The following is a 27,764-nucleotide window of genomic DNA, read 5'->3' on the forward strand; positions in this document are numbered from 1 at the left end:
TAGCATATTATTCACATCATACTCATCATACAGTTTAAGAACCCTTAATGGCTTTTTAGATTTCTCAACTCATTTATTTAGGTTGATCCTTTCTGTCTGTTTTCTGTCATGTGTCCAAGGCTGTATTTACTATAATAGAGAGGAGTAATGATAAAATTGCAACTCTTGACTGACAAAATAATATTAATGTGGATATTGTTCCTCTTCATTTATATTTTCTATAGCTATTTAAAAAAAAAACATCAGTTTTTTAATTTTAATGCATACAACTCAGATCTCTTTCTCTGTGTAAACAAAGAAAGCAGAAGGTGGCACCTGAACAATCCCGGAAATAAAAACCTTGTTGATATACAACCTCTCCAAACGTCAACTACTTTAAAATGCTGCAGCTAGACCACTCAAAAATTCTAAAGAATGGTCAACATAATTGTTTTAGCATCTCTACTCTAGTTACCTGTATATGTCAGAATTGATTTAAAACTTTAAAAGCACGATTGGGGTTGGACCCGGATCATATCACCAACTTACTAACACCTTATGAGCCTGAATTTTTCTTATGTTTGTGTCTTTGTTAAGTCCTTTGTACCTTGTTATTGAAAACTTATTATTATTATTATTATTATTATCATTAATATTGCAGCATAGCATGTTAGCATTTACAAATGCAATACAGTAAGATAAGAAATTGTCAAATCTTCTTTGCTTCTGTGCTGCTGTCGGTTTTCATTCATCTAAATGTCTGGTTTTCACCCACTTTGTTTCTTTGTCGAAGCAGATATGTTCCCAATTTAAATCCACCTAATCTCCACAACTACTGTAACTCAATATGCTACATTAACCCTACTTTCGTTTACCTTTGCTCCTGGCCTGTCCAACTCCATGAAATCTGTCTTCATTTACCGCCGCCATCTCCAGATAATGCAGACTAAAGTCATTACACAGAGTGAGCCTTGTGGGTTTTAAAAGGTTCAGCACATCTACCTTCTGGTGGTATGGATGGTCATCAGTCATGTCCTTCTTAGTCCCAGTGTACTGAAACTGACCCACTTTTTAACAAAAGCTGCTGGCAGAGACAAACCAACCCCTCTCTCATGTATAATAATCATGCAAGTCAAGGATGTAAAGAAGTGTATGTCATTTATATAACGGTATAAATAAGGAAGGAGACCTCAGAGGTCTGGAAGCTCCAGATTCTCAGAAGATGAGCCTGTCAATTGCATCACATGCTCCTCGTGCCGATATCACATTACCGTCTCCTGCATCGGTCCCTCCTCTGGCATCCTGGCTGTGCTTCGGTCTTTGATACAGGGTTGATTAATATTTCTCTGCATTTTTTATTTATTGTTATTTAACCTTTATTGAACCAGTAAAGTTAGTTGAGAACAGGTTCTCAATTGCAACGGCAACCTAGCCAAGAAAAGCATAAGCCGGCAGGACAACATACAGTTTCACATTCCATATAACACAGGAACACAGAATATAGTAGGCTACATAAAATGCAGATTAGGTAAGCACCACAAAGCCGGTGCAAAATAAGATGTTAGTAAGACAATGGGTATGCAAAAGTAATATGGTAATAACACAATGTACGTGAATTGGAGGTCTATAACGCTGCAGATGTAGTAGTATTCAAACAAAAGAAAAACAAATTACAATCTAGTTAGTGATCTTGAGCAGTTGTAACGCAAAAAATGAATAGACCATCTGTATAAATGTTGAATGTAGTGAAGAGCCAATATAAATTTAGTGCAAATAGTGGTCTAGGTTGTGATATAGAGCAGAAATAACATGATATGCATGAACAGACAGTCTATATAAATACTGAGATGTAGTAAAGAGTCAATGTACAGTTGGTGCAAAGTGTGATCTAGATGAGGAAATCAGTAACAACACATTATACATGAATAGACATGTATAATGTATGTAAATGCTTTAATGTAAAAAAAGAGTCAATATACATTTCGTGCAAATTGCGGTGTACACAGGTTGTGTGACAACAAAGGTGGGAGGATTGACAGTTGAGCATACCAGGGCAGATGAATAGTCCAAAAGAACGTACACAGAATGTGATAGCAATGCAGGTGAAGATGTGCATCTGTGCAGATATGTAATGGTGCGTGACAGAGATAATGGAATGCAGTAGTGCAATAAGGGGGTGCGAAAACAGAGCATGAATGATGGAGAAGATTTACCAGTTAGCACGTGCAGTGATTGGACCAGAGCTCAGACAGACATACTACTTTGAAGGCAGTTAGTGAGATAGGGTTTGAAGCAAAGAATCTGGCCATTGAAAAAAATAATGTCTTCAGCTGTCCTATAAAAAAAGGACTAAAAAGAATAATCTTTAAAAAAAGATTTCTCAGAGTTGTATGTTTTTGTTTTTTTTTCAAACGCATTTTTTTATTTGATATGTTCAACTAGATGTTTAGACTGGTTTTGCTGCTGCAGTCATTAATTTAATCAGGATCAGGTACAAATTAAATGTTTAAATCGGATTTGAGTGACCTGCTGATTTTCTAAAGCATTTCTTTCTTCTTCAAAATAGAATACATCTTTTTTATTTCCCCCAGTTACTCTCTCTGGTAGACATTTCAGCAGGCTGCAGACTTTCCAAATGAAATAACATGCACCATGACACTCCCTGTGGTCCAGAACAGTGTTTGATGCACAGTGTGCACTGTTTTCATGCACAGCATGAGGTGCTTCACGCGCAGCATGAAATGCTATTCAAATGCAGGAAACTGAGTAAAGTATTTAACAATGTTCAAATGGCCTGTCATGCACTGTTGAACCAATAGTCATTTCCACAGTGACCACATAGGGATACCTGTTGGGTAAAATGGCAAGTGTTCACTTGCTCTGACCTCCCACTAACTACGGTGTGAAAGCATGCCATACTTAGCCCAATTATACTAATAGCTGTGAGGTATAATAGCAAGGCCTTGGGGAAAACAACTGTGAGTGACAAATTGTGTACTGTCTTCTGTTTTCCCACAGCACGGTCTGTTTGATCCTCCTGTTTTCTCAGTATCTCAGCAAAGTTGATGTTCCAATGATTGCTTACAAGGATAAGAAGTGGAAGGTTTTCCAGTATCCCCTCTTCAAGCTTTTTTCTGTAAGTTGACAACATTACCCAGGTGTCATGCATTTGGGTTATCTTCTGTTGTGAAAAAAACAAACATAAAAGTTTAATTTAAACACCTATGGCCCATAAAGCCTGCATATAACACCCTTGGCTTCCTTCAAAACACTGCAAAAAACGTATCTAGTATTAAGCTAAACCTGCCAATCCAGAATGCAGGTGGTCATAACTTTTAGAGTGAAGATGGGATCACATCAAAGATAAATGATCAATCAAACAATGTGCTTTCTATATTCAAAACAAGCACAACTTCCTTTTTACTTGAAATTATTTATATCCCACTTACTTACATATGTTTTTTTTTTTTTGCTGCTTTCATCTTACTTGCCTGTAAAAAAAAAACTTTGTGAGAGAAAATAGGTGTGCTTGGTCCTTCACAGTAGGTAACTTCCTAATGTCAATGAGGCCCGGAACAGGAAATCCTACTGATGTGGAGGATTCAGTTTGTACAGCTGACAGCATACCAACAACTTTTTAGCAGTACTGTAATAGATACTATACAATAATTATCTTGTTTATTCATTAAAAATAGATACAAATTATTACAAGAAATTATAGTTTTTTGGGGCATGAGTTAACACAACCCCAGTCAAAGTCATTTTTGGGATGATGTGAGCCAACATTTCTGAGCCCTTACAATATGTTTGTCCTGTGACTACAGTCACAAGCTATCAGGTAGAGCTCACCTATGGTTATGAGGCACAAATGCTGTTTTTACCATCTGCCCTGCTTTACAATCATGCAGTTACATACAAAACTATTAATCAGCTGCTTTGTATAGAAATATAATTTCTATAGAGACAAGATATAAATTAGGGATGGGTACCGATTTCTGTACTTTTTTGGGTATCGACAAGAATTGTGTCAGAACTACAGAGGACCAATTCACGTTGAATAAAACGGTGCAAAATGTTGGTACCTGAAAGCGTGTAAGTTGTCGGGACAGGTTTGGGAGGAATGAGAGAGTTGTTTGTTTTGTTTTGGTCTAAATAAATAATATAATGTTCCAAGTATATAGGATGAATGGGTTTGGAATTATTTTTACAACTGAAGCTATTTTTTCCCTTTTTAGAGAAGGAAAGTACTGGAAAAAGGTACCGTTGGGTACCGAATTTCGGGTACCGGTACCTATAAAAATGTGAACAGTACCCAACCTTATTATTCATGTATATTTTCACTGAGGGATAATGCAGATTAATCTATTCTCGTCAATAAACAGGGCATAACAACAGCTAAAATAAACAAGTGGCAGCGTCATGCTATGAAGCTCCTGGGTGTCAATTTGTGTGAACGGTTAGGATGGTGATGCAGAAGCACCTCCGGAGAACTAAAGGCCTCTGCTCTGAGTTTGGCTTCAGGGTTGGGATACTTTATTTATAACAGCTCTGTATATTTTGGCAGAAAAATGTACATCCACTGGCAGCGCCTGAGGTTTCATTTTGCTGGTGCTATAGGGTATCTCGTCATTTGAGTGAGGGGGCTCTGCAATTTAAAGTTTCCCTTACCACACTTACACACATGCAGATACGTACACGTTCCGCAGCAGTCTATTAAACAAGTGAACAAGAGGGAGAGAGAGAGATTGATTTATTTTTTCTAAACACTAAAGTTGCCGAAACAAAAGCACCATAAAACTCTGATTTACTTCACATATTTAAAATACCAGCCAACAGGCTGGGTCTACACAATCATCACCACACAGCCAGCAACACACATGCACGCACGCACACACACACACACACACACACACACACATCTTCACACCGTATTCATACTTGCACAAATGGTCAAAATAGTGTCTAGTCATATCTGTTTTGACTTAAAGGTGCACAAGATGGAGGGTGGGGATGTGGCCTTGACCAACTGCCACTTGGGTAGTTTGAAAGCCCTGGTGTCTCTCTCCCATGGGCGGGCAAAACAGATAATGGAAGGTAACCTTGCTCCTTATGACCTCACAAGATTCCATATTGGCCCATCTGAGCTCTCATTTTCTCAAAGGCAAAGCAGGATACCCTGGGCTCAGTTTATACCTATCACCATTTCTAGCCACTGGGGGACCACAGGCAGGCTGGGGGAGCTCATATTATTGTTAAAAAAAAACTCATAAAGTGCAATTTTGATGCCTTGGGACCTTTTTAAGCTACTGTTTGACTTTTTTAGGAAAACTCTGCAAATAGTAAAAGCAATGTTATGCACCACTCTATCCTCCAAATTTATTGCTGTACCAAATCAGAAGTGCAGACCTGTACCCAAAGTGTGTTGCATGAAGACACATGCAGGCTCAAATTGAATGCTTGTGATAAAAATAAAACAACAAGCAGGCAATTTTGGCAACATGAGGCTAGGCATATAGTTGAGTTTAATACTTTAATTAATAGCTTTACAGTGTTAATATTATGTTTTTGGGGCTTTTTCACTTTCCTTTATTGTGTCATATTATCTTTTATCTTTTTTTGTGCATGTAATAGGTTTACAGTATGAAAAAGCCCAAAGTCCGCCCCAAAGGGACTTACCATATCCAACAGAAAACACTGTTTACCAACTGATCCAAACAGCTCTGTTGTAGTCCAGCCTTAACTTCCATGTAAACCTATTGTGATATAACCTCTAAATACAATTATGAACCTGAAAATGAGCATAATATGACCACTTTAAAGCTTTTAGTCTTTAAAACATGCTTTTTGGGCCTTCAGTAATGTTTTGATTTAATGTCGGTTTGACTTTATGTGACGTTCTGGATCTGATTACACATTCTAGGCTTTGTTCGGGATGTGTGGCGCCTGGCTGGTCTGCTTCTTGCTGACCATCTTTGACGTCTTTCCTTCAAAGTCCAATGAGTATGGCTTCTCAGCCAGGACCGACATCAGTCTGGATGCTGTGGCAAACTCCCCTTGGATCCATGTGCCCTACCCTGGTAAGTGAATGAAAATCCTACTTTAACACATTTTCTATGCTGTATACTGACATTTAAACCTTAACGTATATTTGTACTACCATACTGTAGTAGGAACAACACACATGGTAACTGCAAAGGGGGAGTTGTTTGCCAACTCCTTTTTTTTTTGGTAAGCAATTAGTTGTGGCACAAACAATCTGTCAATTATTGCTGTAATAAATGTCGAAGAGTTAACAGTTGTTTGAAACTGCTGAGTATTTTGGTTCCTGTAATTAATTTAACTTGTCTGTCAGCCTTTTCTATAATTTCATCTTTGGCAAACATCCGAACCAAATGCATACAGATGAAATTCTGGAGCTTAGCTGAGGGTTGCACAACTGTTCTTTTATCATTAGCCAAATTGTTGCTGAATCTCTTGGAGTGAATGAAAATTATCAGTGTTTGCTTTATTTGCTTATTCTCCCGATAATTTAGTGTCTGAAATGGGATGATGAGGATGATGATGATCTTCAAAATGATGATCAATAAAATGATAAGATCTTTTTATAACTGCAGTAGAACAAGAAGCCTCCTGACAGTCAGTTGGCTACGGCTTGAAGTTGAACTGGCACCAACACATGCAGAATTTCCATGTAGATCCAGTGTTAGTTAGTTTCAAAGAACATGTGCAGCTGGAATAAAATTCTACAACCTTTGGACTGATTTTCAAAACCACTCATGAGCATCATTTAGGCAGTTCATGGTTTTTATCTTATAACCGTGACATAGATATACTATTTCTTACAACCTATTTTTTGTTCTTCTAAATATTAAATGCATATGTGTGTCAAAAACAATGTTTAGATTTGTGGTATTGGAACACTCACGCAGGGTCAGTTTGGTGTCAGTTTCTTGTTGCGACTGTTAACGGCAAAGTCAGTTTCATGACTCTTTGATTAATTGCACAGTGCCCCTGCTGTTTGCAGACCGTACATTAACTCAGTTCCTGTAATCCCTATTATTCCCAGAAAAATATCTAAAATGATAATAGGAACGTCTGTGCCAATGAAAAGCATAAACTAAACGGTTTTTTTAATGATATGAGATTAATTTTAATGCACGTTCACTGTTAACAAATAGGAAAAATGTCTGTATGCAATGTTTTTGGCAGGATATTGTATTATTCAGTGGTCATCAATGGGTATCAATTAATTAACAGTATAGAAACATAAATGTCAGCTGGTTTCACTTTGTTATCCAAATATGAACGAAATAAATAATGAAATAATGAATTTGCCTTTTATTTGGATGTCCAATCAATTTGTTGGTTATAGTCAATTTAAGCAATACATTCCTCAGTGTGTGCTATATTACCTGAGAAAAGAGTTCCCCTACTTGCAGAACTGTCCCAGCATTCTACATTACATGTTCTACATACATGTACCAGGAAGCATTATGCACAAGCTGCTCATGACCAGCCAAAACGTAGTGTAGCCGAGTTGCCCCTATACTTATGCAGGTAATAAAAGTAAAGCAGGGAGGCTGTCAAAAACAGCGTGAACCAAGACAGCAACAACTCTTTAATTTTTCTACATGGTCACTAGCAGCACTTTACAGCTACACTACTCCATTTTTACAATATAGGCCCAACTTTTATTCACTCACCATTTCCCTTATCGGGAACTTAATAATTAAAAAAATCTTAGTTAAACATGCTATTAGTTTATCAGTAATGTGTGTGTGTGTGTGTGTGTGTGTATATGGGGGGGGACTTATAGACTTGTGAGCAATCAACTCATCCAGGGGTCAGTCATCAGTTCTTATTAGACGATTCCCTTTTGGGCCTGTTGGCCATGCTCATTCTTTCCCTGGTCTGGTCTGTAAGTCTACTTCTGAGTCGAATAGTCCCCAGTCAACTCACCAAGTGGTCAAACTGGGCCTGCTCCATCTTCAACCAGCTAGCCCTCAGTCTGCCTTTCACAAGCCTGTGAATTCCATTTTACAATGCCAGCCAGCCAGTTCCCTGTGAGACCCCAGCTTCCCTAATTCTGAGACATCGCCATTCTGGGGAACTATGCTCGCCCTGAAGCCTCCCTCCAAAAAGAGATGTGGCTCCAAGTGTGTACCCACAGCCGAGTCCACTCCTATGCCTAGTACTAAGGTGTCCACCCCTGTGCCCAATCTTGAGGTGTGCGCTCCTTTGCCTAGTCCTGAGGTGTCCGCTCCTGTGCCCGCAGCCACGCCTGCAGCCTAGTTGTCCGACGCCACACCTGCAGGCCCGACGCCACGCCTGGACTATCCTGTCTGAGTCTGCGGAGTCTGTCCTGTCAGAGTCTGTCCAGTACCTATCTGCTTGTGCCCTGCCGGAGTCTGCCTTTCTGTTCCTGTCTGCCTGTTCCAGTCCCGCCTTTCAGACCCCCTCCAACCACCCGGGTTGGTCTTTCGAAGAACGCCAGGAGGCGTCAGGTGTGGGGATTTGTGCTTGAAGCAGTTTCCCATGCGCTCTGTGGTTACCTGTCTATGGTCTTGTCTAGTCTCCTGTCTTCCTTTTAATTGGTCTGTGTATTTCTACTCCTGAGTATACTATGTCCTTTGTCAGTTTGTCTCTCTGTTTGTCCTGTGAGAATTTGTTTGTATGTGTAAGTTGTAGAGTCGGAAAAAAGCATGTTTGTCTGAACTTCTGCCCGGGGGAGTCTTGCATTTAGGTCCTCCTGCCAAATCATGACAATAACATCGTAATTTCCAAGTGAAAATTGTTCCTGCAGTGACATGCACAAAAGATAACACGGAAGAAAAACATTAGCATGTCAGTATTACACAATACACATGATTCAACACATCACCCCAACATCACAGATATTTTATCTCGACAATTCAAATTATGCACACCGTAGGACCACAGCAATTTACAAAATGCATGCAACAAAGTGCAGAGGAATATAAATAAGACATGCCAGCTGGGTTTTTCAAGGACTTTCCATTACATATACACATGGGGGGAATTAGGTTTGCATTTCAGCACCTAAGATTGTAATTACAGCTGAGACAATAGTTTATTTTGGATGTAAAGACCTGAAAAATATGTTTTGATAAAAGAACCTGTAGGAAATGGGTATGAAAGAAGCCTGCTTTACAAGTTCCCCAAGATTTTGTTAAGGTCACTCATCAATTTTGTTTCTGGAGAAAAGACGGTCCAACTGATCAAACCACATGCAGAGAGCTAAAAGACCTCTATTAAATATAATTAATATAAGGAGTGAACTGTTTTGAACCATTTGTGCATTTAAACTTTTATTACTTACATTTTTGATAATTTAGGTGTAAAGGTTTTTACACATCAAAACAGAGGATGCAATAATCGCTGATGAATACATATTTATCATATAGAACGGGATCCTGCAGTTGCTGCTCCTGCTTTTTTTAACGTAATGTAAAATAAAAAATAAAAAACTAAGCAACAAAGAGAACAGGGACTATGATGTCCCTGAGTCATTTCAATTTCTGCATGTTACTCCTATCTCATGTGGAATGTTAACAATTCAATGCCAAGATGACACAGTAACTCAGAGGCTGAATATATGTCATAATATGTTATCATGTCATGTCTTTTATGTCAACAAATGGAATCTGGCTAAAAACATTGCATGAACTTTGTTGTGTAAATGTTTCCGTGGGGTGGTCAATAACCAAAAAAGTTATACTGTATGCCTGAAACCACTAGCAGGAATCACCCATACAGCAACAAGGACAGGTCCCCTCACTGGCATCCCACACACACACTGTATTTGAGACAGAAGCAAAGATAATTGGACTTCCCATGACATGCAGAGATAAAAAAATGTTTTCTAAACTGAAATTTTGCATTTCTTTGCTGAGGCTCCAATGAGGGCATTATCCATACGTATCAGATTATTAGCATCTCACATTTACCTGTTGAGGTATGTATGTGAGGAACTCTATAACCCTGAAAGGTTTTTTGCTGGGTTGGGTTCAAATCCAGAATGATAGGAAATTAAATCTTGATATCTATGGTATGATATTTGGAACTGTCTAGATGTTAATGTAACAGATTGAGTAAATTGGACATGGCCTCATGTAAACCTTTGGTCTGGCAGATGTTTTGTACTGCTGTATCTTGTCCATAAATAGTTTTGATAGTTTAGGAGGAATGGTTTGTCTGTTGACATATGGACATTTTTGGCCTCTCAGGTCATCTGGTAGCAGCCATTACCCCAATTAAAATGAAAAATGCAACTTTCAGGTAATGTCAACCGGAGCTGGATCTAGCCCATGACATTTTTGAAGGATGTTGGCAGTAATCCAGTTACATGTATGGTTGCAATTAATTTTATTTTGATTTTAACGATTGATTTAAAAATCACAAAACAATGTAGTCAAGAAAAACAAATGTTTGTTAAATGCTCCATAGATGTTGAAGACCTTTCTACCAGCTAATTTATTTTATCCAATTTATTTATTGTTTTAATTTATTTTTATTTTATGTATTACTGCTTTTCAAAAGATTTTGAAAGTGCACAACAACGGTGAATCTCATTTTGTGTTCGTTATTTAATACTATTTAAACATTTCAATATATATTTTATATTACTTTTCTAAGGGGAATTAAAGAAGTTGGTGAGGGTGTTTTCACTGGGGATTTGTTTAACAGTTTCACTGTTTTTTAAGTTCAATAAATCTAACATCTTTCCAAAAGTCAAGGAGAAATCGTGTTAAATAAGCCTGATTTTGAAATTGACCCAAAATAATTTTGATTTTTTTTTTTTTTCGTAATAGAGCAGCCCTAGTAGCTATATGTATGGAAACTAAAGTATGCCTATTCTAAACACACAGGTCAATGGGGTATGCCCACAGTGAGTGTGTCTTCAGTGTTGGGTATGATGGCAGGGGTCTTGGCATCGACCATGGAATCAATCGGTGACTACTACGCTTGTGCTCGCTTGTCTGGCGCCCCTCCTCCACCGACTCACGCCATAAACCGAGGTATCGCAGTGGAAGGCATCGGCTGCATCCTGGCTGCGCTCTGGGGAACTGGAAACGGAACCACCTCCTACAGCCAGAACATTGCTGCATTGGGCATCACCAAGGTACGCAACATATTGTTTTAGGACTCTTGCTATCTAAAATTTTAGCAATTCATTATTTATACATCATCCAGAAAAGCTACATAAGGGTATATCTGGATTTATCTATCTTTATTTTTGTCTCCACCAAGAAAATATCCAGCTATTTCTAAATATTCCACTTCAATTACCTGTTAGTTGCTTTGTTTGCAGACAATCTGATGCTGGGACGGTAGAGTACACTAGGTTTATCTTTGTTGTTTAAAACAACTTCCTGCTGCTGCTGGAAATGGGGCTAAAGAGAGCACTGAGTGTGAACCATTAATCAAATGTTATGTAAATCCAAAATAATGGTTTAAAAGAGGCCACAACTTGTGTAAAGCTGCAGAGGTAGTGATAATTCAATATGGGCATGTCCCTACGAATGAACCCTTTTTACATTGCTCACAATCATTTGAGGCATTGCCACAGAGTAAAAAAAAAATCTAAATAAGTGCAGTTCAACATCACTTTGTGTGAGATGTGTAAATCCCTTACGTTTGCATCATGTGGGGGCTGTTTCACAAAAGCAGAATTTATAAATCCAGGATATCTGATAAAGCTTCGGCTTGACCTTGTGTAATCTTTGCAGCCTGGCTTGGTGTGTTTGTTGAAGGCCAAGCCAGGCTGAGGAGGAGCAACTAGGTCAAGTCAGGCTGAAGTATTTCAGATAGATGCGCCTTCATGGCTTTCCTTAACACACCACAAGGTTGATAACACATTCAATGAAATGGAAAGTACACATTGTTCATACTTTATACAGAGTGAGCAACAGCTTCTTGTGCAATCCTTCCAAATTATAGTCCCAGTTTACTGGGCATCACAAATTGTGTGCTAAGAATGAAGATTAATTCAAAGAAATTACTCAATTTAAATAACTTAAGGTGCATTGGTCCACTTTAGAAATACACATGTTCAGCACTTTATATATTGCCCTTAGTAAAAGACTTCATTTAAAACACATTTGGCAACTTTATCAGCCTTTTTTTAATTATTTCAACAACTGCCATATTACATTCATCAAACTTCTTATAACAATATGACCAGTCTACATACACAAATCTACATACAGCAATATAACAGTAACAATGATTTTCACAAAAAAATAATGGTCAGAACTTTAAAAAACAGTACTTAAATGAACAGCAATATGCACATGTTGTATTTTAATGCAGGTTGATAACACTAGGGTAAAACCAGTGCTAAGTGAACAGAAAACACCCCGGATTAATAAATCCTGGCTTTTAGCCAGGTCAGGAGCAGGCTAGCCATAACGAATAAATCTTCATAGTAACTTAGAAGCCACTGCTTTTGTGAAACGGAGTCAGGCTTAATTGAGCCAGGATAATTGGGAAATCCCGGTTTAATCCCTTATCTTGGTTTTGTGAAATAGCTCTGGCGGATAACAATGACTCTGTGACAAGCAGATTTGAAATGAATGAACTAAAACAAAAACAAAAATCATTTTTACAAACAAAACCTTATGGTATGAGAATAATTTCAAAGCTACTATAGGAAAATACACATTTTTACACTGTAACTTTAATATACACAGTGGAAACATAATGAAAAGATAAATACAGTACATACAGTACTTACCAACCCTAATGCGGCCAATGTAGGATTCCACTTTTGGTTATTTTGAAAGCAGGAACATTTAATTGCATCCTGACATGCAGATGCTTGTCACTTCACGCCTTTTAAGTCTCACAGAGCGTTGTGATAATTAATCGCCGCTGATGGCTTTAGTTCCAGTACATTACAATGAAAACTTGAGTGAACTTTAGTGACCTTACAGAATGCTTTGTGATCTTCTTCTATCAGTTCCTCTGCACTTTGCAAAATGGAAAGTCAAATGTTTGAATTTAGGTAAATGGTTTTGACAGCAGTGAATACCTTATTCTCAATTGTTTGGCCTGTTTGAGGGCATCAGTGTTTGCCATGTTAGTACCAGACTTTACCCACACTCACACTGCAAGAGCTTGTGGAGGTAAAGGAGGGTACACTTAAGGACTTATTGAATTCACAAATAATGTTAATTAATAGGTACTTAATGTCTGGTGGAGAGCTTTGCCAGCTAGGTGGCACTCTCCTGTAATGGCATAGGGTTCATATTGATGATGTAAAATCACATTAAAAGCTATAATGCATAGTTTCTGTTGCCCTGTCAAGGAATTGTAAGTAATGACAATGAACTGTTTGTGCATCCACATGACACAAATCTTCCGTGATACTGTTTGGCCGTTTTTTGTGTGTTTGGCTTTGAAAAAAAATCTTTATCTCCTTGTAGTACTAATCCTACATTTCCTATGAAAACTTATGTTGCGGCATGACGTACAACCATCGGTTGCGTGCCTAGCTACCGCGGTATCAATGACAAGCTACGCTGAAACAGAAGACCAACAGATGGGCTGGTAAAAATGTACTAGCAATATTGACTGTTGATCAAAGTTAATTTAAAGTCCTATTCCTTAATTACGCACTAAAGCTTTAATTCACTGTTGGCATCATCCAGACATTTGTAAGTCATAGGAGTATGAATAGAAATGAAGACAATATACACTAGCGCAATTGCATGTATATCATGGATGAATGAAATGGTCTTTTAAAGCTCAGTGTTTTGAGTGTACAGGGGCCTGTATCAGCTCCTGAGGAGAGATAATGAGCAGGGTTAGAGGCTTCAGATACAATTTAGCTTGACCTTATGACTTTGATATTATTGGGAAGCCTATTATTTGGGATAATTTATTGATTGTTCACTGCAGTTGTTTGTCTCAGTTTCTGAGATGCTGAGCAGACTGACATGTTAAATGACCCTAATATAACTGGAGGAGGTACTGCTTTAATTTCATCTTTACAGGGCTTTTTTTTGCCTTTTTTGGCATGTGACTGAAGATGAAGTTCCATTTTAGTGAGTTGCTGATGTAGATACCAATAAATTAGATTTAGTTTGTGATTGTAATGAGTTATGATTGGCAAAACTCCCACTATATGTTGTTCAATAATAAACGATCATCTTCACATTCTGGCAAAATTGGGAAGGAAAAACTGATGTTAAATAATGTGAGAAACTACATTTGGATAAAACTGCATGAGCAACAATCAGCATCACACAGATGAGAGCATCCATGAAGATGCCTGCAGTCTCTTGGCAAATTCTGACATTAACGTTGAAGTAAGAGACTTGGCATGTATTTAGTTAATTTTTATGGCGCATTTCACTAGATCGGAATGTAAAAAATATATAGCACTGAGCCACAGATAAATAGCAGAGATAAAAGCCCATGGTACAGCTAAATGTTTTATGACTTATTAAGACTTGACCCAAAACTGTTTTTCTAACACCATTTTTCTCTGTTTTCTCACGTCTATATCTATCTTAAAACCATTGCAGATGAAATTGATAGTGTCCTTGTTAAGATTTCTGCATGCTTCTCAGAGGTGTTTCCCCACGCAGCATCCTGGTTCAAAAAATAAAGCTGGCATGTTGTGAAAGATGACCCCTCTCGTAGAATAACAAGTCACTGTGTTCATTTTATCCCAGGTTGGCAGCAGACTGGTGCTCCAGACAACCGGCCTTCTGATGATCGTCCTGGGGATTTTTGGTAAATTTGGAGCAGTTTTTATCACCATCCCAGACCCGGTCATTGGAGGCATGTTCCTCATTATGTTTGGAATGATCGCAGCAGTGGGGATATCCAACCTTCAGGTAAACACATTTCAATATTGTAACAGTCTGTATCATATTTTATTATTTTATTTTATTTTGCCTCTCTTCCTTTGAAAAATTAAGACCCTGAGGCTCAAAACTTCCACCCTGCTAAGGGGCCCTTGAACTAGATACAGAGTCTAGTTTGTTCCAGGGGTGCTGCTCTGGCACTGACCCTGTTACCTGAAATACCAGACCGTCCTCACCAAAAAAACAACAACAGCTGTATAGGTCAATTGTACAAGCAGCTTAGTACAAACACTATTTACGTGTTGTCAGGCTTCGACCTCTAGTGGCCATAGTAATTATGGCGGGTTCAAAAGAGGAAGTATTGTTGTGAGTTTCTTACTAAAAAGTGTTTTTAAAAAACACCAAACAAACACAGGACTTTCCCCCTGTAGAATGCTGCCGTCCCATGGGAAACCAAAAGTTGACTTTTTGTTGCTTACCAATATTAAAATTTTTAGCTCATAAAGCATGACAATGTCACAGATTTGACAGACTAATTCCTTTTGTTTCTTTGTATTTCCGGCCATTATCTTTGACAGGACAGATAATGACACGAAGGGGGTGGGGGATGACATAGAGAAAAGGGCCGCAGCTCGGAGTCGAACCCCGGCCCGCTGCGCCGAAAAGCAAACCTCCACAAGTGAGAGCCCGCTCCACCAACCAAGCCACCGGGCCACCCGAGAGACTGATTTGAACCCAAACCATGATCATTTCCTAAAGTTCCTAGTTTTGTTGCCTAAACTTCACCAAGTAGTTTAAGGCGTGACCACATGTTCAAAACTGTGACTGTGCCAAAAACTAACCAGATTAATAAAAAAAAAAATCAAAATCCAATTTAACAGAAATATAAATCAGTAAAGCTAATATAAAAGTATTCAGCTGTTTGACTTCTGCAACCTTTGCACTGGCTTTGTAAGTAATCGGGCCATGCAAAACTCGCCGTAAAGTTGGTGATGCACTTTAAGTTGTCAGTGTAGTCGGGAAACCGGCCATGCTGCAGGACACCAAGGGAGCTCAGGTCAACTGGGATCCTGTTTCCTGGCACAGGATGTCTCTGTGTGATTAAAGCAGGAGTGCTGGGGCAGGTCTTTAGCACTGTTGCCTCTTAAAACAACCCACAAAGATATCTTTTACATTATTGACATCAAAAGATAGTGTTGTACTTTGGATGTTAGTTCAAGAAATGCTATCAATGTGTAATTTTTTTCTATATCATAAATGTGAGGACATTTTCCTGGTTAAAAAAAAAGGGGGACTTTTTATAACAGGCAAGCAGTAAGCACATGATCAGCACGTATTGAACCTATATCTTCCTAATAAATTTCACATCTCCCAGGCTTTTTCATCACAGACATACCTGGAATTTACTGGAGCAGAAATCTGACAGAATTGTTTGAATAAAACATATTACAGTGCTAAATCCTACAAAATATTTGAGCTCTTTAATGAGTTTTCTGCTTTCAGAATGTAACTGTTGGTCATTTTAACATTTTTGTAAGTATTTTGGTGGGAAGTATTTAGGGAGTATTTGCCATGAATTGGAACTCTAAATACAGAAATAAATTGTACTTTTCAGCCAAGTTAACACTGAATCATTAATATAGAGAGCCGAAGTCCCACCCAGATCGTGTGTTTTTCCCATAATGTTTTTTCCCCCCATCGGTCTTGGCAAAACGATGAAACCTTTAACTAAGGTTTTAGTTTAAGGGTTTTATGGTTTTAGAATGACTAATGCATTCATTGGGAAAATAAATTTGAGCTGAAAGCTAGTAGAACAGGAGCTAACTCTGCGTCAACCTCCCTCAGCACCTTGGTCATTTTGTATAATCTGTAATCTGTAATTTGTAATCTGTCAGAGCACATTTATAGACAGGATTTGCCCCTAGGCTGGCCTGAGTAACCACCATAAATCTGAGAAAAGAAATCTGGCCTGTTTGGTAGTTCCAGATTATTTCGGATCCCATTTTAGTGAAGTTCCAATACAAAGACAGCCAACACCTGATGGTGGACAGCAAAATGAAGAAATTAAGTCTCTCTGTCTCCCTCTCTTGCTCTTTCTCTCTCTCTCTCTCTCTCTATCTCTATCTCTATCTCTCTCCCTCTCTCTCTCTCCTTTTTGCTCTCTCACTTTGTCTCTGTGTCTCTCTTTCTCCAGTATGTGGATCTTAACTCATCCCGTAACCTGCTCATCCTTGGCTTCTCTACCTTCAGCGGTCTTGTTTTACCTACCTGGTTTCACTCTAATCCCGGCATCATTGACACAGGTGATTTTGAGGCGTGCAAACACACACACACACACACACACACACTTCTTATTGGCTCAGCCCTTGTGTTGGTGTGCTTTCTACTATGTACAAAACATTTTGTAACAATCCTTTTTATTTGAAGATGAGAAATGCATCTTGGGTGTTACTGTCTTGTTTTTGCTGGAAAAAGGAAAGATTGAATCAGCAAACAATGCAGAAATGGACACATCCAAGCTGCAAATCCTTATCAGAGGAGCAACGTGGTCCTCTGACAGTGAGTGGGAGGCTGTGTTCTCCCACTGCTCCACTTATAGGTCACCCTTGAATGATGGCAGCGGTTCTGCCGGCCTAAGCTTATAAAGTTAGGCAACGTGTTCCCAAATCCCATTGGCTCATATGGCAAACACTTGTTTACCTTCACTCTTTAGCCTACATTTCGTAGTGCCAAAGATGATTGTCTAACTTGATCATAAACTCTGCATTTGTTTAGTTTTCTTTACCCTAAATAGGCAGTTTAAGGATAGAAATGTCTGTTGGTTTGTATCTCACTTAGTCAGACGGTCAAACCACATAGGTCCAGTTGGATGGGTAGCTTGAGGGTGTAATATTGCTATACACTTTACTCAACACATCAGAGTAGCTAACACTAGATGCTGGCTATATTTGACAGTCATAAAAGCCTGTGCTCATGCGTAACTCTACGTTATCCAACTGACAGACACACTTTCTCTGCTTATATTTACAGTAGAAACTGCTGAAAACACCACAACCTCGTGCTCTCCACACGACGGACAGACACAATTCCTTGGCTTAGAGTTACGGACTCGCTAAAAATAGCAATAACCTTAGCTACCTTGCTTCCCTCGCCACCCGACTGGTCACACTTTATTGGCTTAGAATTACAACAACAATTGCTAAACACTTTGCAAACGCACAGTCCTCTTTTCCCAATTTACAGCCCCCCCCCCTCTCGGCTTAAAATAACACACCGTCACGTATCCTGTCAAAGTCTCCCGTCACGACTAGATTTGCTAAAGCCAGAACACAGAGGAGATGCACAAGTCTATTTTTTCCTCAGAGCACCTACACTTACAATGTGTTATTATGGATCTTTTGCTCAATGATGCCAAAAAATAAACTGCCTACCCCAGCTTTAATAACCAAATCACTTTACATTACATTAACAATATACACACATGCACTCACACACGTGAAAAACATATAAGCAACAGGTAAAACCCAATTTTTCATTAGTTTTTATTTTATTTCATTTTGACTTTTTGTTTTCAAATTCATTTTAGTTTGAATTAGTTTTTGAAGTGTGTTTGCTAGTTTAGTTTACTTTTAATGTTTTGAAATGTATTAATTTAATTGTTATTTTTTTGTATTTTTTGTAATATGGGTTATTTGTCAGGGGCAAGATTCTAAAAAGGTCAGAAAAGTATTGTGTAACATCATACAATTTTAGAATTATGTATTCACAATGTGTTCAACATTAACAACAGTACATACCATGTACATATGATGGTACACAAGACGCCGCAGTAAGTGCAAAATGTGAAAGCCCTCCTGTAGTGTTGCCTGTCCTGCTGCTCATACATCCACACCCTGTGCCAGGGTAAGATACTGTTCCGGGGAAAGGGGACTTTCTCCTTTACATTGTTAAGTTAAGCTAGGTTAGCCTCCTTCTGCGCTATTCTCATATGTATTTTCAAATTTGTGTATTTTTCCCTGTAATAAATTGTCCACATATTTTACCACCTTCCACTTTAAGGCACTTTTATCTGACAGCCATAATCAAAGAGGTCTCTGCCGCTTTCTCCTGAGTTTCAGCACCGCCATGATGCCAAGCGAGGGGCACGGACTATGTTGTGTTCAATTTGACATGGAACGTCTGAATTTCTGCGTTTACAGTTGGACACTATACATGTAATATGTAATTATGCAATTATATGTAATGGACTGTATAAAACAGGTCTATGGTTGTAAATGTCAACTCTGAAAGATATAACGTTATTTTCTCTATGAAAGACATTGACAAAGACGAGAACATTTACAAGGACATTTACTCAATAATTACATTTTTTTCAGTTAGTTTTGCAAACAGACATTACAGTTTCAGTTAGTCATCTTTTTTTTGTAATGCCTTGTTTTTATTTTTATTTTGGTTAACAACAATGTTTTTCCCACCTAGTTTTTGTAAAATGTCATTACCAGTGCCTACCCATGAGCAGTTATTCCTTCCAAGTGAACACAATGAATTTGACTGCAGTAGATATGACAGAAAGGCATAAAAGTTGTGGTAATCCATATCTCTGTTTATTTCCTGTTTTCCTGTAAAGTCCAGACTTGTCAATTGTCATATCTTTTATGCCTTTCTGTCATATCTACTGCAGTTATATTCACTGTGTTCACTCAGAAGGAATAAGTGCACATGGCTAGGGACTGGTAAAGACATTTTTAACAGGTTTAGAGGCTAAAAACACCTTTAAAACTTGCCCTGTTTAAGCCTGTTGGGTAGCAAAATCCAGCAGGACGTTAACTCGGTGTAGACAGCACCAATTGTTTTCATATGTCTGGCTACTGACATCGCTAGCAATTAAAAAAAGAGAGCTAAATGTTGAAATCGACAGGAATTCTCCTTTAAGATTTAACAACTCTTCTCTGCAGACATCAGACCCTGATCCTCTGAGTCGTGTGATGTAAGAGTCTCCCAAGAAAGTACTAATCCAGAGTTCAACACTTGGCATGAGGGTTTGTCTGGTTCTCTCAGGTCTAGTCTGCTTACCTCCCAATCCTCTTGGCTAACCCCCATTGCACTGGCTGTAATCTGCCCGGCTCAGATAAATCAACACACAGCGCATAGCGCCACACAAGTGGAGGCCTGTCCCTGTAGAGGACTGCTGCTCTTCTAGACGTTACAGCTGTAGTGTGCTGGGTTTACGTTTTCACAGGTATATATCTGGCAACCCGAACCGGCTGTCAAACTGGGCAGTTGATAACAACACACAGGCCAAAACACAAACAGAAATATCGTCAAGGACCAGAAATTTCAAAAGCAGAAAATACTGGCATTAGCATTGTTGGCAGAAAAAATAGTATTTCAACCTGGCATGTTTCCTTAATATCTGAGGACACTTGGTTGTCATTTTTGTATTTATTACAGTACATACAGTATATTATATATTGGACCTTTAAGTTATAATGCAGATAAGTAATGCACACTAAGACTCGTAGTGAAGTGCTGATCACTGGAAGTAGACTGTGTTCCAAACTGTTTTTCTTGGCCATCAGGCCTTCTTCAAGATCAAGTCATCTAAATAAAAGACAAACGCATATGGAGCTGGGGGAGACAAGAACTTGGAAAAGGCAAAACAAATGCCAGAATTAAAAAATAGCCCTTGTCCTGCAGCTCTCCCCTCTCTGTCCTAAGACCTTTCAATTTTAGAGTGACCTGTACGAGTACTAGTTATTTATTTTAACCATCCCGATCATGATTGAGATATTGATGCCCTTACATAGTGGCAAAATGTTATGAGACTTACCGTTCTGTTTTCATACTGCCATTTGAGACATTTCAGAGATGGACAAAACAAAATGGAACACACATCTGCATTGTTTTAGAGCAGCAAATAGGAACGCCCAAATTCCGAAATGAGCTGTGGTCAAAGTCTCCCGTCACAACTGGATTTGCTAAAGCCAGAACACAGAGCCAAAAAGGAGATGCAGAAGTCTGTTTTTTCCCTCAGAGCACCTACAGTGGGGCTCAAAATTTGGGCACCCCAGGTAAATTTTTCATTAATGTGCATAAAGAAGCCAAGAAAAGTTGGAAAAATCTCCAAAAGGCATCAAACGACAGATTAGACATTCTTCTAATATGTCACAAAAATTTAGATTTTATTTCCATAATTTACACTTTCAAAATAACAGAAAACAAAAAAAATGGTTCCTGAAAAATTTTGGGCACCCTGCAGAGTTAATACCTTGTGTAATACCTCTTGATGCAATCCACCGTGGATTTTGAGGTGTGTTTAGGATCATTATCCATTTGTAGAAGTCATCCTCTCTTTAACTTCAGCTCTTTCACAGATGGAATCAAGTTAGCGTCCAAAAGGTGTTGATATTTTAATGAAACCATTTTCTTTCTATTGTGAAATTTTCCCTGGGCCACTGGCAGTTATTTTAAGACAGAGGTTATTTTCATTGAATTCTGTGCCCTTTATCTCCAAGCGTACCTTTGCTCATTTAGGCCAAAAGGTTCGATTTTAACCTCATTAGTCCACAGAACTTGTTTCCACAATGCATCATGCTTGTCAAAACATTCAAATGGAAACTTCGAACGCTGATTTTGTAGTGAGGACGTAGAAGAGGTTTTCTTCTGAAAACTCTTCCATGAAGACCATATTTTAACAAGTATGTCTTTATAGTGGAATGGTGTACTACAACTCCAGTGCCTGCCAGGTCTGGAGGGATCGTGCAGTCAAACGTGGGTTTGGACTTGCTTTTCTCACAATCCTGCGAGCTGCTCTGTCTGATATTTTTCTTGGTCTTCCAGATCTTGCTTTAACTTCCACTTTTCCTGATGACGGCCATTTCGTAACTACATTCCGAACAGAGGATATTGGCATCTGAAAACGCTTAGCCATCTTCTTATAGCCTTCTCCTGCTTTGTGAGCGTTAACTATTTTCAGTTCCAGTTTTCTTGACTAGTGCTTAGAGGAACCCATGGTGCTGATTGTTGGGGCAAGGTGAGATAAGTTTGGGCATTTTAAACCTTAAGATTGACATCACCTGGTCTTTCCAGACGAAGATTGAGAACAATCCATGACACTGTCAGGTCTCGGCTTTCCAAAGGGGGCGGTGCATGCTTTAAACTCGAGGGTGCCCAAACTTTTGCAGATGCCATTTTTTTGTTTTCTGTTATTTTGAAAGTGTAAATGATGGAAATAAAATCTAACTTTTTGTGACATATTATACAAATGTCCAATCTGTCATTTGATGCCTTTAGGAAATGTGTTCATCTTTTCTTGGCTTCTTTATGCACATTAATGACATTTTTTTACCTGGGGTGCCCAAACATTCGAGACCCACTGTACACTTACAATATGTTAATATGGATCTTTTGCCAAATGACGCCCAAATATAAACTGCCTACCCCCATTTTATTAACCAAATCACTTTACATTATATTAACATTATACACATGCACTCACACACGTAAAAACATATAAGCAACAGGTAAAACCCAATTTTGTATTAGTTATTATTCTTATTTCATTTTTACTTTTAATTAGATTTTAAAGTGGGTTTGAAATGTATTAGTTTTATAATTAGTTTTAATCTTTTTTTGTAATATGGGTTAGGATGTGGTAAGGTCAAGATTCTAAAAAAGTCTGAAAAAGTATTGTGTAATAATAACGCAACATCATACAATTTTAGAAATATGTATTCACAATGTATTAAAAAATAACAATAATAATAAAAACTAAATTCTGGTCAGGCCAATCACATCATGCATAGAGTCAGTGGGCAGGCTTAACATAAAGACGGCAGAGTTGCCACGGTTCTGCATGAATTTCCTGCTACTTGAAAACAAAGAAGATTGTCTTTCGAATCAGCTTTGGCCGCAACTCTGGAAGACTTGGAGTTAAGTACTGAAGTCATTCTTAAAAAAGGAAGATGTGTTCGGAGTTCCGACACGGCAAAAGATTAATCTGTCCTCTAGCGTTACTCTGGTTGGTTGTAGCTCTATCCTATTGCGTGCCGAGGGAAATTAAAAGACAACCATGTATCCCGTCCCTTGGATTGAGCCCTGACAATGGTCAGTTCCCAGCCCCAAAATCTAGATGTGGGTCTGGCTTGCCAGAATATATGTCTACAGCATAGACTGTATAAAACAGGTCTATGGTCGGAAATGTCAACTCTGAAAGATATACGTTATTTGCTCTATGAAAGACATTGACGCGGACAAAAACTAAGGACATTACTTGATCATTTTTGTTTAGTTAGTTTTGCAAACAGACATTACAGTTTTACTTAGTTATCGTTTTTTGTAGTGACTCGTTTTTATTTTATTTCGGTTTGCGACAATGTTTTTTCCCACCTAGTTTTTGTTATTTTGTTTGTTTTTGTTAACGTTTATAACCTTGGCCGCCTCCGATGAAGAGCAAAAGAGCAATCCTTAAGATTAAACATCTCTCCTCTGCTGATATCAGACCCTGATCCTCTGAGTCGTGTGATGCAAGAGTCTCCCAAGAAAGTGAGTCATTCAGAGTTCAACACTTGACATGAGGTTTTGTCTGGTTCTCTCAGGTCTAGGCTGCTTACCTCCCAATCCTCTTGGCTAACCCCCATTGCACTGGCTGTAATCTGCCCTGCTCAGATGAAGCAGTCTTTCCCCTGAGTTTTTCCCCAGCCTCAATACACAGCTGATAGCACCACACAAGAGGAGACCTATCCGCGCTCTTTGTAAACACACTGCTGCTCTTCCAGACGCCTTCATATGTGCAGCCTGTGGGATTTAAGGCCAACTTAGCGGGTGCCTTTGAACTTTTCACTGCTTCGCTCTCCTTTTTCTGTGTTTGTGTGCCTGTGTGTGTTGGCAGGGTTCTTTGAACAAGTGTTTGTTTGTTCAGGGTCAAACTACCCCAGCGCAGTTTGCAATTCTCGATTTATTTCATTGTGTTTCTTATAACTACATTAAGCAGATGACACATGAGCCCTAGGTGAACTGTGTGGATTAGCTGTTCTCCAGTCCTACAGGATTTACTGCCAGGCTTTAGTTGCTGTTGGTTTGAAGGTGCTTTTATTTCTTTTACTTTTAGTAGGTTGAACTAAAACCTGACCCACGACATGTGGAAGAGGTCAGAGTAAAGAAAAGCTGGCCACGAGATTTATAGTGGTCACATTGCTGTTTAACATGTTACACACTCATTGCTGGTAAACAAACGTCATTTTTTTACTCTCTTCTCTGTTTGAAGGAATAAAAGAGCTGGACCAAGTGATTGTAGTGCTCTTCACCACACACATGTTCATTGGAGGATTCTTTGGATTTATACTGGACAACACCATTCCAGGTTTGCAAAAAAACAATTCAATAATAATAAATAGTTAATAATAATACATGGTTAGACAAGCCATAACATCCCCATGAGCTAACTTTGTATTTTCTTTTTCAGGCACTGACAAAGAGCGGGGCATCAAAAGCTGGAGGGACAAGGTGCAACAGGAAGGCAGAAACTTTTGTGACCAGTCGTGCTATGATATACCTTTCTGCAACAGTGTTCTGAAACGGTTTAGATGCTTCCAATACCTGCCTTTCCTCCCTTCTTACAAGACCACCCAACAGGGGCCATCCTAGTAACAAAGTGTTAACTTACTGGGTAGCAGTGTTGCTGGACTAATAGCCAATCAGTAGTTGGGGTTTTATTAAATACATTCTATCTAAACTTTATATCTTCTTAAATATTCCAAGTTCTATATTTTAGTCCTTATGTAGAGTAAAACATTGATTTAAACGTTTGAATGAATTTTGACAAGAAAGAGGTACTGTGTCTTCAGTTGGAATTCAGCCAAATAAACCCCCTCCATGTCTAGGTTAATAAAACATCTGTATTGACAGAACGAGCAAAGAGCAGCATGATACACTTAGGAAGAAACATCAGTCCTCACAAAGATCTCGCAAAGACATAAATTAGACACTCCTTTCATTGTTGAAAGAGATTTTGAAGATAAAACATTTTGTTTATTTAAGAAAAAAATCTCTTGGGTGTGCAAATCTTTTTGAGACTTTCAGAGTGCACAAAATCTTTGCATTACCCATGTTTCAAACACAGCCAATTGAGCTCAAGAATTTTTACCTTACCTTATTTTAGCTTAATTTTACCAGGAAGTCTCATTGAGATGAAAAAAAGCTTTTTTTCAAGAGACCTGGCCAAGGTAGGAGTGGTAAAAAATTATTATTAATTGTTAAAATACAGCATATCCTCGCTGTCGGTTGAATACCTTGGATGTCCAAAACCATTGCTGTTCAGGAAATGAAAGAATGGCTAATTTAAAAAACAATGAAGTCAGAAGATATTGTCTCTACACCAGAGATCTTCAACAGGCGGTCCTCTGGGTTAGGGCATGGCATCCGACAAATTATGTTAAAAAAATATTCTTTTTAAAGTTGATTTTATTTTTCAAAAACATAAATACGTCTGAAAGTATGAATCCAACATATTAATAGCAAGATATATTTTCCTCTTGGTGGAAAAAAAACGTTTAATGTACACATTGACAATAGGCTTAGTATAGATAAGATAGCCACCATGGTAGCCATACAGTGAAGATTAAGAATGTACTGTGCTTTACAAATGGATGTTTAACATTTAAACATGATGTATAAACAACAACCATTTAGTTTCCTCCATTCGGCACACTTTAAAATGCAACTGAATTGTATACAGTATATGCAGTAGGGGGTCCCGGTCTCTCGTTCAGCTAAGGGGTCCCTAACCTAAAAAACGTTAAACAGCCCTGCTCTACACTGTTTAAATATTTTTTTAAATCTACAGACAGGCGTAAAAGTTGATCAATAGCATTGATTTAGGAAATACAATTTAAGTGACGAAATACGGATATACAAGGTTTGAATAGTGGTAGAAAGTGTGTTCTGTGAGGGGTCAATGATGTCCAAATTAATTGATGATATGCTCAATAAACTGATGCACCGTTCCAATTCAGCGTCCTTATGCTGCACAGAAGCCACTGTTCAGGTGTTACAAATGTGTTGTAAGCCATCCGTTTTTAACAGGGTCATAACTACCTCATCTAGAACAGTAACGCATGGCTGGCACAAAAATCTCTATTTTATTAACATTTGATTATTAAGGTTACTGCTTTAGACATTTCTTTTTTTGTCACTGTATAAAAAGACATTAATTTTTACATATGATACTTTTGCATTTAGGAAAATATATATGCAGTTTTACCAATTTTTGTACTATAATGTTTTATATCATCATCGATCAGTCTAAACTAAATTGTGACAGTTTGTCTTTGAATAAAATATGAAAATAGACTTTCATCATGTTTCTCAATATATTTTCAACTTTAGACATGACATTAGATTAGGGTTTGTATTTGGCAAGTATTTATCTTCACAGGTGTCCATAAGAATCTCTGTGTGTGTGTCCATGTTTAAGCATCTTCTGACTAACAGACACTCAATAGTGGTGCAACACATGGTCCATGAAGATCAATACTCACACTTCCTTACCCCCCTCTGACCTACTCTGTGTGTGTGTGTGTGTGTGTGTGTGTGTGTGTGTGTGTGTGTGTGTGTGTGTGTGTGTGTGTGTGTGTTCTGTCTGTTGTGCATTTACTGTATGAGAAGGAAAACTACACCACAAATCCATGAAATTCAAAAGTTGTTTTAAACAAGGCCAAGAGTCTAGGGCCATCTTTAAAAAAAAACTTTAAACCCCTCAAACCAACAGGAAAGAAGGGAGACCTGGAACCACAGCAGCCAGCATGCAGGCAGAGAGAAACCCGAGCTGCACTGCAGATCTGGGGACACTCGGGTGTAGGTGTACACTAACATACACCTGCAGAGTGCTAATGGTGCGTTCACGCACCCTGAAAATATCAGGGAACACCCTTGTGATTACGTTCTTTTTCTGTGTGACTGCCAGCGTTTACATGGCCAAGATGCCTGTTCTTTTCTGTTATATTGGCGTTTGGCATAACAACTGTTGGTCGTAGCCTAGCGTAACAGAGGCCTGTACTACAAATCAAGATCAACATGCCCTGAATTTCTTTTTTACCCGGCTTCACTTACCCTAAAACCCGCAGTCCCGCAAAACTTGTGTTACGACGCTGGTTATCAACTAGTTCTATCAATCCAGGGTTTCCCAATCCAGCAGCGCGCAAGTTCAAATATAAGAGGCGGTGTTTGCACAGCAAACATCTACCTGAGCCACGTATTTTACATAAGAAAAGCAAACTATAATTCTACATAATTATGAAGAACATAGACATGGTTTCACAGGAAAATCTCCAACTGAACCTGCTGTTCAGCATAAGGTACCATGGTAACTGAACAAGTGATCCACCGTCATGATACAGAAGACCCTGGTTGAACCTAAAGTAACCTTGTTAACACCAAATCTTGGCCTGCCAGGTAAGTAAAGAGCTTTAAGCTAAGTTATCACGGCTGCTAGTGATGGGCATTTTCAGTCATGTCAACATTTGTGTACTCGCATTAATTATATAGAGAGCTAGTTACTCACAAAAAAATATGACAACAGCCGGTTACATAATCCCATAACGGTGCAGGTTTACGGCGCCATGCTAACACACGCTAACTGCCAGCGTTACCGGTGGACTGGGGAAACGAGCCTCGGCTGCTTACAACCACGAGGACAGACATAAGAGAGAAACCGCAAGTGTAACTTCCTCACAATGGAAACATGCAACTTGACCGACAATCTGTGACTGTGACCTGGGTACAGACGACCACAAGGTGTTTTTAGCCGTTTTTACTGTAAGGTTTAGCCGAGAAACGGTGGCTGTCAGTGACAGTGAGAGCACAGGCTTTTATTACTGTCAACACAGCCAGCATCTTACCCACTCCTCTAGGCTTTGGATTAATGTTTGGCAATACCAGACCAGCATCTAG

The 27,764-nt window shown here is 38.6% G+C and overlaps 1 protein-coding gene across 1 annotated transcript in view; it reads left to right on the forward strand.

The window, feature by feature from the left end:
* si:dkey-106n21.1 (solute carrier family 23 member 2) overlaps window positions 1-25,017 on the forward strand; it is a 46,267-nt gene extending 21,250 nt beyond the window's left edge. Inside the window, exons 6-12 of the mRNA XM_034879355.1 lie at window positions 2,998-3,115; window positions 5,900-6,056; window positions 10,869-11,122; window positions 14,682-14,846; window positions 17,011-17,119; window positions 24,082-24,177; window positions 24,280-25,017. Of these exons, the coding sequence (XP_034735246.1) occupies window positions 2,998-3,115; window positions 5,900-6,056; window positions 10,869-11,122; window positions 14,682-14,846; window positions 17,011-17,119; window positions 24,082-24,177; window positions 24,280-24,461 (1,081 nt within the window). The 3' untranslated portion in view covers window positions 24,462-25,017. The remainder of the gene's footprint in view (window positions 1-2,997; window positions 3,116-5,899; window positions 6,057-10,868; window positions 11,123-14,681; window positions 14,847-17,010; window positions 17,120-24,081; window positions 24,178-24,279) is intronic.
* The last annotated feature ends 2,747 nt before the right edge of the window (window positions 25,018-27,764 follow it).

The sequence above is a fragment of the Etheostoma cragini genome, chromosome 8, assembly GCF_013103735.1.
Source record: "Etheostoma cragini isolate CJK2018 chromosome 8, CSU_Ecrag_1.0, whole genome shotgun sequence".
NCBI classification, from domain to species: Eukaryota; Metazoa; Chordata; class Actinopteri; order Perciformes; family Percidae; genus Etheostoma; species Etheostoma cragini.